The sequence below is a fragment of the Mizuhopecten yessoensis genome, unplaced genomic scaffold (assembly GCF_002113885.1).
Source record: "Mizuhopecten yessoensis strain PY_sf001 unplaced genomic scaffold, ASM211388v2 scaffold4403, whole genome shotgun sequence".
Classification (NCBI taxonomy): domain Eukaryota; kingdom Metazoa; phylum Mollusca; class Bivalvia; order Pectinida; family Pectinidae; genus Mizuhopecten; species Mizuhopecten yessoensis.
In genome coordinates this window covers 116,526-129,623 of record NW_018405529.1, presented here as the reverse complement: position 1 = coordinate 129,623, position 13,098 = coordinate 116,526, and the positions used below count along the sequence as shown (strand labels likewise).

Below are 13,098 nucleotides of genomic sequence, written 5' to 3'. Positions count from 1 at the left end.
AGGTGATGTTAGGAACTCGAAATTATTAAATGATATCTGTTGGAATGGGTATTATCACAGAACGTTATTTAACATAAACACAGCACCCCATACAATATTCATAGTTGATAAAAAAAAAAAGACTTCTTGAACTCAGTACAATGTGTTTATGTATTGTTTGAATTGTGTCAACTTACAGAGAGAAAAAAACCCAGAGACATGTCTATGTTACTATTGGATATTTTATTTTTCTCCTTCTCGGCACAATATGACACTATCATCGAACATGACTATTACAAAACATATGCGTAGCCGTTACAAAACATAGTAATAAAACATCTCAACATGGGCAGTACACCCCAAAGTGACATCTAGACCACTACCGGATAGTAGTCATCTGCAAAGTATTGCACAATACATCCTTGTATCATATAATATCAAAAGTATGGTAATGCGGCTAAAATATATAATGTATTAATATGATGAGGCAATCATATTGGATAATGTACATAGTTGATATTCCAATATAAATATATTTAATTTACAACTCTAATTAATGAACTATAGGTGATTATAATGATACTTGTAAATGAGGGGATGAGTATATGGTATTATTCATTATATGACAAATTGGATCAGTTACCTGCCCAAAGTGTATTCAGTTCTTACAACCCAATGTCTGAAGAGAGAACGTTCTGTTGGGTAGAGAACACACAACGCACTAAGGTAGCATTCTGCTGGGTAGAAAACACACAAGATCTTGGAACGCACTAAGGTAGCATTCTGCTGGTAGAAAACACACAAAAGACATTGTAACACACTAAAGTAGACGTTCTGCTGGATAGAGAACACACAAAAGACATTGGAACGCACTAAGGTAGCATTCTGCTGGGTAGAAAACACACAAGATATTGGAACGCACTAAGGTAGCATTCTGCAGGTTAGAAAACACACAAAAGACATTGTAACACACTAAAGTAGACGTTCTGCTGGATAGAGAACACACACACTCACACACTAAGGTAGACGTTCTGTTGGGTAGAGAACACACACACACACACACACACACTAAGATAGACTTTCTGCTGGATAGAGAACACACAAAAGACCTCCTGGGTAGAGAACACACAAAAGACATCGTAACACACCAAGGTAGATGTTCTGCTGGATAGAGAACACATACACACACACACACTAAGATAGACGTTCTGCTGGGTAGAAAACACACAAAAGACATTGGAACACACTAAGGTAGCATTCTGTTGGGCAGAGAACACACAAAAACATTGTAACATACTTTTAACTGTGATTCTTGCGTTAATCATTTGCTTCTAAAATTTATTAACAATTTAATACTGAAGATGTCTTTGGATTGACCTCATTTTGATTGAAAACCAGGCACCTGTATTATAGACAGCTATTTGATGACACGTTATTTTGCATGGATGAAGGTGTGACAAAGCTGACACAATATACAGCTAAATGACATCTACTTGTGGACATGTGCAGTGGATCAAAACACTAGACGAGATTCAAGCTAAAAACAAATGAGTTTGGCTGTAATGATTGCTATGAGTTACTGGTATGAACTCAATCTTTGAGGGATGTTTGTATAATTTTACTTTACGTTGGGAATCATACATAGTAAAAGTATTATTGCTCCAAACGTTTGATACCAAATATACATGAATGCAATACTACATGGCCTTATAACCTTGACAATCGACCCCCTCCCCATTTAATGTTTCTATCTCAGACCCCATACTCTACAGTTTCCATCTACCATATCACCCTAGTACTCAACCAATAATGTATCACACATTATAAATAGCAATACTACATAGGTATTCAAATGCCGTGTGAGGAATATTACACAATGTTTATAAGGTTGTTTATTTCTACGTGTTTAACATTTTTTTCTCTATTTTACTACAATTCCAATAGAACATCGATATTTGAAATCAATCTTTCTGTATACCTATTAATTTCTTCAAAGTCTCTATTTTGAATTAACACATGTATCTTCTCTTAATTTTAGCAAGAATATAGGTAAAGTGTTCAATCCCAGTTACAAGAATACCTGTTAACTGTAATATCCCTCTAAGAATGTGTTGAGTGTAAAGTCCCTAATGTGTTGAGTGTAAAGTCCCTATCAGAATGTGTTGAGTGTAAAGTCCCTAACAGAATGTGTTGAGTGTAAAGTCCCTATCAGAATGTGTTGAGTGTAAAGTCCCTATCAGAATGAGTTTAGTGTTAAGTCCCTATCAGGATGAGTTGAGTGTTAAGTCCCTAACAGAATGAGTTTAGTGTTAAGTCCCTATCAGAATGTGTTGAGTGTAAAGTCCCTATCAGAATGTGTTGAGTGTAAAGTCCCTATCAGAATGAGTTGAGTGTAAAGTTCCTATCAGAATGAGTTGAGTGTAAAGTGCCTCTAAAAACACCGATATATTTGTTATGGAATGATTCTGTACACAGATACAGCGGAATGTATAACAATAGATCGGTTTATACTTACAGACCAATATATATAAAATGGACAAGAACAGATGATATGTGGATAATGTATAAAATCACAACCAATGAATGGGTACCAGTGTTTTTGTCTGATAGCCACATAGCACCAACACTAGGTATCAGTACCTGAATATATATCTACATGATGACCATCCTAAGGCAAGCTTGGTATTTCATGTTAATATTTACAATAAAATACTACACTGGCCGTATGCTAATTAAGCTGCTAGCACAAATTTAAAATCACATATACCGAGTATATTAAACACTTTAACATTGTTATACTGTAGTAGTTTAACATCTCTGCCTGATAATTCATTGATGCAGGATATACTCATTTTTGAAGAAAGAAAAAGTGTCATTTTTTGCATAATCAGTCTGGTTAAAATGCTCCATACTAAATAAACAATGGCGCAGTAATGTATAAATCAGATGTGCCAGGTTATTTAAAAAAATATATATTTGTGAATATGTCCTCTGTTTGTTAATTTCTTCTTTGTTTTCTAAATAATTATCAATGTAGGAATGAGTAGGATTTATAAAGATGATAATATTGTTAACAGCTCTTACGTGCTATCCTATCAATTCTAGTCCTTATAGGGTTTATCTATGTAATTATTGGTGGAGACTTTGTCCCATCAAAAACAGCTCCGTTACTTTTAAGAGGAGAGGAACACTACCAGAAACGATGTGATGGTATGAGGTATATACACTGACCTGAAGCTATTATGCATGGTAGCATACTCAAACACAGTCTAAAATATAACAATGGCATATTTAGACAATTAATCTTAAATTATAACAATGGGCTTAGGATAAACATTGCATGCAGACTGTTTTTCATTAATCAGTGACTAGGCCCAAATATATCCTACACAGAGAAACCGTTATTTATGAACCAAAACTTGTATGTCAATATTCATAAAGGCCTTCTACTGCAACTTTCTTTCAACATGGCCCCATAACCATAAGGATTTAACTAACTTATTCACCCCCTGAAGACACATTTGAAATCTTCCAATTCAAATGTTGGAATAGTTCATTATGAAATTTCAGGGGTGAATGAGTTAAGATAAAAAGTGCCTCTCTTTAATTTTGAAGTCTTTTTATAGAGGAATATGAAAGGGAATTCCAAAATAATTGGATAAATTAGGAAAATATTGGAATGTTCTCACCGAAAATGTACTAGACTTACACGGTTTCTATCTAATCTTTATACCAGTGGTCAATATCGTTTCTTTATATCACGTTCCAATTCACTACAACCTTTTACACAAAGAATAAAATTCCTGGCAAAATATTAAAATATCAATCTGAAATCATACTAATATCACAGATATTCTTGTTTACATGATAAAATCCGACGGATGTGAATCTTGATCGTATTAGTATTTATGTACATAAATCTAGTTAATGAAATATTTACATTCATGCTAACAACAGTATGATACATTCATTCTTGTACAATTCTGTAAGAACTTAAGCAAACATTCCTTTTCATAAAAATAAAATTAAAGTTTGGTAGTCAAATTACAGCTAAATTGTGTATTAAGTACACACCTCATATATAACCAATTAATGGCACTTCTAAACAACAACTTTTTCAAGATCACGATGAAAAATTTGATTTAAATTGTTTTTCTTGTAAACAATATATTTTGAATGATTTTTTGTAAAACTTAATGCAATTTTTTCCTATCCAAATTATGGTGGGTTTTTTTTTCGTTTTTCTAAAACATATATATTGAAAAATGCGAAGTGGCTGCAGATCGGCTAGAAATTCACTTAAGAGGACATGCTGCCTTACAAAATTGATTTGCATTAGAGTTACCCCCCTTGGGTATTTAATTAAGTCCATATGACCATTTATTTAAGTAAATCATCCATGTTATCCAGAATGGGATGATGATGATGTTGATGATATGTGAAATATGATTAATATGTCAATAAGGACATATTGCTCTGTACAACAGAAATATCTATGGAGTCATACCACTCGGTATTCGGTACACATTTAAGATTAAAGACTCAAATTAACGGGTCCTTATATCCGGTCTCATTGTTAGTGACAGTTTCTAGTGTTCCAATGACACTTGACAAACGTTACTGTTGTACAGAGAATGTTGGAAACCTGAGGACAACTAGATGACCCATTTTGCAGACACTTGTACACACATAGTTAGTCATTACAGTGCAGGCGAAAGTCTCCTAACTCTTATATAATAAGAACAATCACATGGCAAATCCAACAAAATTGAACAGACATAATTGTTATAAAAGTGAGCCAATGGATGGCATTAACAGATTTAAACATATCTAAATATACAGACAATTTTTTTTCCATAATTGTGATAAATATTAATCACCACGACAAAAATAAAATCTACAGCATGTCTTCTTGAAAATAGCACTTAAAACAGTTCCCCTCCTACACTGTTTTTTAACAGTTCGCCTCCTACACTGTTTTGAAAATGTGGTAAAAAATATTACAGAAGATGGCTTCAGAAAAAATTGTCAAATAAAAACCACCCATTTAAATGTGGAAGGGTAACATAAACCACAATGAAGCCTACATATATACCAGCTGTTTAGTCTGTGTACTGGTGACAGTGTTTGACCCAGAAAAGACATTGTCCTGACATTCATGTCTAGCGTCCTCTTGTCTTGTATTTAATTTGAAGCCTTCTGTCCAATTCCATGCTCTGATATGGGAATTTTGAAATTTAACCTAAGTGATTCAATTTTCCAATACAAATGTAATTTGAATGCGAGCCTTATTTACTTTGAATTCAAATGAACAATACACGGGAAAAACAGTGCAGGAAAATGCAGGAAAGATTGTAGTTGAAAATCACATAGTCGGCCTTATTCAGAGTCTAATGTCCTCAAATCAAACTGTAGTAGCTGTTATGAGTGTGGGAAGACTGACAACTGTTTCAGCAGGATGACACATCTTTGATATGACACTTTGATTCAGATCTTTAACTAATGCATAGAAAGTTTCTGTGTCATGGTTAGATTCCGTCTATAGTGATCAATGACATCTATCTCAGTTTTTCCAATGCCGACTCTTCTGCTATCCACCAAACCTCTTTCTCTTCTCCTTAATAAGCTCACAATTGACATCATCATCGACACACATGTGCTGTGTAGACTAACACCATGACACACTGCAGCTAAAGTTGGCAAAATTAGGCACAATCATCATCAATTAACATATAGCTTATCGCAGAAAAAGCTGCCACAATTATCTAGATGATTTGCGTAAGGTTTGTTCATTTAGAATGACTTGCTTACATGTTAACTTGTGGTAACACTGTTACAAAGTTTTGCCATAAATCTTACAAACTATTCTAGTATATGGTATCAGCTTGATATCCACCTTGCGTTTATAGGAAACATCCATTCACCATCCACTGACCTGTAGCAAGTATATACACCCCTACTTCTGAGATATCCATCTATCACTTTGTAGTGGATACCAAGTCATCCATCCCAATTTGTAGGATTATCGGAGATATCAATCTCCAGATTCGTAGAAAATATCCACATCCCATCCCTGAGCAGATACATGTCCCTCCATTCCTAGCCAATATCCAATATCCATTCCTAGATTCACATGTAATATCCATCTCCCACCTCTTAGCAGATACATATCCCTGTTCTTTGGAGATATCCATCCTGAGATATGTAGGCGATACCTTTGGCCTCCATTGCTAGGAGATATTCATCCCTAGTTGTTTCCATAGGATAGCACTGCATCACCTACATAGCACCATAGGTACACCCCTCCACTGGTGTGACTGCTAACAGCTGACCAGGGCTGGCTACACCAAATCTGTAAGTGTCTGGTGATGAAGTTGGGTACAGATATACTGTCCTCTTAATCCATCAGCCCTGTGATCACCTGTCAGCCGAGCACATGGTGTTACCATAGTTATTATCCATCAATAAATATCTAAGGAATTTATCATATAAGGCGTTCTTCTGGGGGTGGTTTCATTACATTTCCAAGTTCCACTCTTGACCCTGTAACTTCTTGGCGACTTGGACTGTAGTGACCTCTTGTGGCACGCTTACTCCGTGCCAGTACCAAAAATATGATAACACCTGCAATTTAAAAGACACAATCATGACTTCTTGATAATATTATTCATTTTGATAAAATGTTTTTTATTAACGATACAGTTACTGGAATACTAAAACACAACAACCTAAACCAAGCACAGTTTAAATGACCGATGTATGAAAATATAATCAGACCTTTCACCTTGAATGATTTCATTTAAAAAAAGTGATTTATATTAAAATATAGACCATTTTTTTTTTACATGTACGTTATATTCAAATTAGATATCTCTCATTTTAAAGGATGTATTTGTAATAAGAATTCACAAGAATGAAGAAATTTCTATCATTGGTATTGTTATGGCCGGACTAGTGAATTCCATTCAGGAATCCGTCAACTGGGGTAAGAATAAAGAAGGTTAAAGGGAGACAATCCACATGAAAACTTACCAATAACAATAAGCAGTAAGACTGCGGCCACTGTAGGGCCTATGATAATGGCCAGGTTGTCGTCAGGACTTATTTTCTGGTAATCTGGGTTCTGTAGCAATAGAAAACATCAGTATTATATCTTCCTGCGCACTTTGGTATTATTTTTAAAGCAATGATGTTTTTTAAAACTGATGATACTTCAAAGTCTTTGCAAAACAATAAATATTTAGAATTGTAATTAACGTAACGGTAAATAATTTGTACTTACCCGCTGTGCACAGAGTTTGCCCATGTATTCACTGGTACAGACACACTGGAAGTCCCCAGGCTGGTTATTGCATTGCCCGCCGTTGATACAGGGACTGCTCACACACTCATTCACATCCTCCATACAGGTCACGTTAGTGTAGCCTACAAACAGCATTGGAATGAGGAAAATATATAAAACACAATGACAAAGACACTTAACAGCATACACACGAATCACAAAATAACAACAAACCTTCAATTAATCTTTTTTTTAACTCTTTGAAAACTTCCAAATAACTAAACAACAAATTACAAGGAATTATGGAAGAAATAGTAGTGTTTGCAAGAGGTCATCATTTTTTTTTTTTATCAAATGATTTTTAATCAAATGAAATCAGGGTTATTTCAAAGTGTACACCTCCCCTCATCATACATGGAAGGCAATGAAATAATTATGTGGTAAGTTGATATTTTGAAACAAAGACAGCATTGTAAATGTATACGCATTATAAATGAAATAAAATCTCCTTTATTATATACTCAAAAATAAGTTGTTTTCGTTGGAGTGGAAATGACTTTGAATGGTACAGTAAAAAGATACAGCATAATAATAAAACAAATTCCAGTAAAATGTAGTATTATTGAAATGATTCTGACCATGGACCTATCCGAGTTGACTACACCTAAATATTATACCAATTAGTAAAACAGCTTTCAGCATGAGTACTTACCTTCAGTACAGGTACATTTGAATCCATTGACAAGGTCAGAACATGTGCCGCCATTGTGACACGGACTGGAAGCACACTCGTCTATATCATCTTCACAGTGACTGCCATTGTATCCCTCCTGACAAGTACAGTTGTACGACCCATCCGAATTGTAACACGTCGCTCCGTTCAGACAGGGACTTGATTCACACTCATTAATGTCAGTATCACAACTCGTGCCATTCCAACCTGTAAACATTATAACATTCGTACTTCTGGACAAGTTGTCAAAATGTAACACCACCACCACTTACTGGCATGATGATGATACAGATCAATCCAATGTTTTTTCTATGGAGTTTCAAAGACTGCAAAAACAGGTGAACCCTAGATAAGCTTATTACTTGTCCTATCAAATGTAACATCACCACCCCGCAATTAACCACAGCACATCTGACTTCTATCAATGTTCTTACTTCAAATAATATTTGTTAAATACATATAAGTTTTTCTGAGACAATTTTTAAAATGACTTGCTGTAAACACAAGGATACTCATCACTCTATGTACTGAGAGATATCTTAAGTACAAGGTCTGTTCGTAAACAAATGACTACGCCAGGTATTAACTCTATAGGACATTACCTTGTTTACATTCACAGGTATATGTTGGAGGTGAGATGGCGACGTCCTGGTGACACTCTATGATGTTGTCCTGGTTACATGGATTGCTCAGACAAGGGCCTTCATTCTGACATAATTCTCCTGTAGAACAATAGTCCATATCATCACATTACATTCTGTCATAGGTCTCTAGTCAGACATAAGTCTACCAGAAATATACAATATGATACTTTGTTAAAATAATTCCAGATGCAGACTGACTGACTACCGGACAGTTTAGATCATAATGTGTCGACTATACACTGTAGGAAACCTTATTATCGCTATGTCCAGTTGACCAGACCTTATTTAAGTCTGTCCCTACCAGATAATGTTTCCCCTTTAGGACATGTACTAAGGGATCTGTACCAAACGACACTCCCACATTAGTGTTGATGGTACCATAGGATAACACTTGGATGGCAATGTAAACACTGTGTGAATACTTTTACAATCTTACACGGCTGTAAAGTTAATGAAAGTCAGAACAACCCACAACACCATAAAGACTTTTCTACAAGTACGACTTGGAAAACCAGGTTTTGAAAATGTGACTTCCATGAGGGACAAATGTGTATAACATCTGACATCCACTCAACATCCACCTGATCAACTACAGTGTTACAGTTCCCATTGTATTTGGAATATGTTAATTAATTACTCCCTTAATGACATCTTTGCCATATTGTACAAATTTGCAAAGTGACCTCATACCAATATGACAGAAACTAATAAGCAGGACTTATTTCAACAACTTCTAGTTGCATTAGCATACAACTAAATTCAGAAGAGAAGCAGGATCAACTGATAACCTCCATGACTGATAGAAAACTTGAAAGTCTGTATATTAGCCAGCTAGGGCACTGACACAATGCAGAGATTATGACAAAATATGTTGAGGTTATGTAAAGGTAGACACCATGAAAGTATCAGAAAAGAAAAATGAAAATATAAATCCATTAAGTGTAAGCATGTGATGGGGGCAGCCAATCACCACTCGTGTCTTCATTGTTCCCTAATTAGCTGATGACACAGACTAAACCACTCCCCTTCCCAAATTTCTAGAGGCTAAGCTCCCCCTACACATTTCTAAATGCTTAACCCCACCTCCTCCAACACATTTCTAGAGCCCCCCACCCCCCTTCTCTCTCTCTCTATTCATTAGTAAATAACCACTCCAGACAAGGAAATCTGTTGATAATCAAATGTTTCATTATTAAGAGCATAACTTAAATATAAAGTCACCTAAATTCTCACAAAAATCATGAAAATAAAATCCACAATCGCTAAATCACCTGTGATTTTAACAATAGCTTATCTTGAGGTACCTGAGTAGGAACAGATACATTCACCAATGCTAACTGAGAGACTGACCTTGTCCAGTGTCTATCAACAGATGAGCTGTTTTCAATCAGGTACCCCTGTGTCTGTCCATTGACATCATCACATGTACAGGGTACTGAACAAATTAACTTCCACCTTAGTGAGGCCTGTGACATGTCACGCTTGACTGAACACATGGCGGATGGAGCATATCTACAGGTCTGAGGCCAAAGCACTAATTTATATACATGTACTTGTCTACATTGGACCATTATCTATACTAGTTTTACCTCTCAGTAAGTAACAGATAATTAAGCATGTCTGGCCTAGGACCTGCTGTAAGAGACATTTAGTGAGCTGATTGATAGTTCTGTCCCTATACCCCTACAGTCACAGGTATGATTACCTGGTCTCAGACAGTACACAGGTATAGTCAACTTTACAACCAAAACAAGTATAGTCAACTTTGAAAAAAAAGAAAAAGCTCCATTGTAATACTTGCTATTATTACAGATCAGGACATTAATTTCTGAGCTTGAATCATTGTCTGCTAAACAGAAGTTGTTACACTGGGTCTTTTTTACATTTATAAGCTAACAGTATGTTAGTTTGTAAAATCTTGGTGCAGAGCCATAAACTTGAGATAGTTTCCTACAATAAACTGGCTTTAGTATTGATTCTATGGGTGTTTATTTACATCCGTTAATAAATCAACCAATGTTAGAAACCCTACCCACATCCTTAACTCCTTCAATAAATCAACATATATCATAACCATATTTGTCATGTCTCCCTCGTAAGTCGGAGACATGAGATTTGTCACCCTCATGTTTGACCTTTGATACAAACAGAACACTCTACTTCTTGTCTTTTGCTAAACTTCATTTATATCTGCATAATTCATTGCAAAGTAAAATCCTAGCTATTCTATGGCAATTTATTGCATTATTTTGTCACAATTATAGATAAATAAAAATTTCAATTTAAGTAGTTGTACTGGTTATAAGCCTCTTTCTTTTTTAGATTTTTCATTTTCCTCCCATGACAAATTTTGAAAGGTCCACTAGTATACTATTTGCAAGTCCATAAGTCAAGTTTAAACGTTTCTATGACATGAGAACTGGGGCTTTTCCACCTGCAAGTCAAAATATCTATTTTAATTTCTTGAATGCTCTGAGAGAAAAATAATACCTCTATGTATATTATTGTCCACAAGTATCTCTAAAACTGGCCACTTTGTTTTGAAACTGATTGTCCACACAGAGCCATGTTATTTATGGAACTTAATTTGAGTTATTGCCTGTAGATTTTCAGACTATAAACATTCTAGTTTATTACACTTCCACAGTATGTAACAAGCTAACCACTATACACTAGACACCAGTACTGAAGCATGTGAAATCGTTATACCCTCAGGGCAAATCTGCTGCATACTCATAAAGGTACAGTCATTTCCACCTGAGGGTACGTGGCTTACCTGTAATCAATCTACCTAACAGGACAGATAAATACCTGAAAACAAGTTCCTCAAGTCTGGTTAGCTAGACTGGTATATAAATTAGAGAAACTTGTTTCAATACCTGGGCAAGGTCTGTATGACATGCAAAGTTCATAAGGATGAACAGGTTATCTCCCTTGTCTGTTGATACTTATTAAATAAATAAATAAACATCATCAATATGTGTCAGTGTCTGTCCCCCAAGTGTCTCTGTTGATGACTTATATTTTGTTATAGTGTAGCAGTGCTGTGGATGACATATTCTACCGTGGTAAATGTGGATTAGTGTAGAAGTGCTGTGGATGACTTATATTCTACTGTGGTAAATGTGGATTCGCATAGAAGTGCTGTGGATGACTTATACTCTACTGTGGTAAATGTGGATTCGCATAGAAGTGCTGTGGATGACTTCTATTCTACTGTGGTAAATGTGCATTAGTGTCGCAGTGCTCGGGATGACTTATATTCTACTGTTGTGGATTAGTGTAGCAGTGCCGTGGATGACTTATATTCTACCGTTGTAAATGTGGATTAGTGAAGCAGTGCTGTTGATGACTTATAAGCAGTGCTGTGGATGACATATTCTACCGTGGTAAATGCGGATTAGTGTAGAAGTGCTGTGGATGACTTATATTCTACCATGGTAAAAGTGGATTAGCGTAGAAGTGCTGTGGATGACTTCTATTCTACTGTGGTAAATGTGGAGTTGTGTAGCGCTGCGCGGGGTGACTTATATTCTACTGTGGTGAATGTGGATTAGTGTAGCAGTTCTCGGGATGACTTATATTCTACTGTTGTGGATTAGTGTAGCAGTGCCGTGGATGACTTATATTCTACCATGGTAAATGTGGATTAGCATAGAAGTGCTGTTGATGACTTATATTCTACTGTGATAAATGTGGATTAGTGTAGCAGGGCTGTGGATGACTTATATTCTCCTGTGGTAAATGTGGATTAGTGAAGCAGTGCTGTTGATGACTTATAAGCAGTGCTGTGGATGACATATTCTACCGTGGTAAATGCGGATTAGTGTAGAAGTGCTGTGGATGACTTATATTCTCCTGTGGTAAATGTGGATTAGTGAAGCAGTGATGTGGATGACTAATATATTCTACTGTGGTAAATGTGCATTAGTGTCGCAGTGCTCGGGATGACTTATATTCTACTGTGTAAATGTGGATTAGTGTAGCAGTTCTCGGGATGACTTATATTCTACTGTGATAAATGTGGATTAGTGTAGCAGGGCTGTGGATGACTTATATTCTCCTGTGGTAAATGTGGATTAGTGAAGCAGTGATGTGGATGACTAATATATTCTACTGTGGTAAATGTCGATTAGCATAGAAGTGCTGTGGATGGCTTATATTCTACCGTGGTAAATGTGGTTTAGTGAAGCAGTGCTGTGCATGACTTATATTCTACCGTGGTAAATGTGGTTTAGTGAAGCAGTGCTGTGCATGACTTATATTCTACTGTGGTGAATGTGGATTAGTGTAGCAGTTCTCGGGATGACTTATATTCTACTGTTGTGGATTAGTGTAGCAGTGCTCAGGATGACTTATATTCTACTGTTGTGGATTAGTGTAGCAGTGCTCGGGATGACTTATATTCTACTGTGTAAATGTGGATTAGTGTAGCAGTTCTGTGGATGACTTATATTCTA

The 13,098-nt window shown here is 35.9% G+C and overlaps 1 protein-coding gene across 4 annotated transcripts in view; it reads right to left on the bottom strand.

Annotated features, from left to right (window-relative positions):
• Window positions 1-203: 203 nt before the first annotated feature.
• LOC110448957 (protein crumbs-like) overlaps window positions 204-13,098 on the bottom strand; it is a 106,315-nt gene continuing 93,420 nt past the window's right edge. For all 4 annotated transcript variants that reach the window (XM_021495476.1, XM_021495477.1, XM_021495478.1 and 1 more), the window contains 5 exons: window positions 8,597-8,716; window positions 7,974-8,201; window positions 7,262-7,404; window positions 7,012-7,102; window positions 204-6,603 (listed from right to left, as the gene is read on the bottom strand). In XM_021495476.1, coding sequence (XP_021351151.1) covers window positions 6,464-6,603; window positions 7,012-7,102; window positions 7,262-7,404; window positions 7,974-8,201; window positions 8,597-8,716 — 722 coding nt within the window. In that variant the 3' untranslated portion in view covers window positions 204-6,463. The remainder of the gene's footprint in view (window positions 6,604-7,011; window positions 7,103-7,261; window positions 7,405-7,973; window positions 8,202-8,596; window positions 8,717-13,098) is intronic.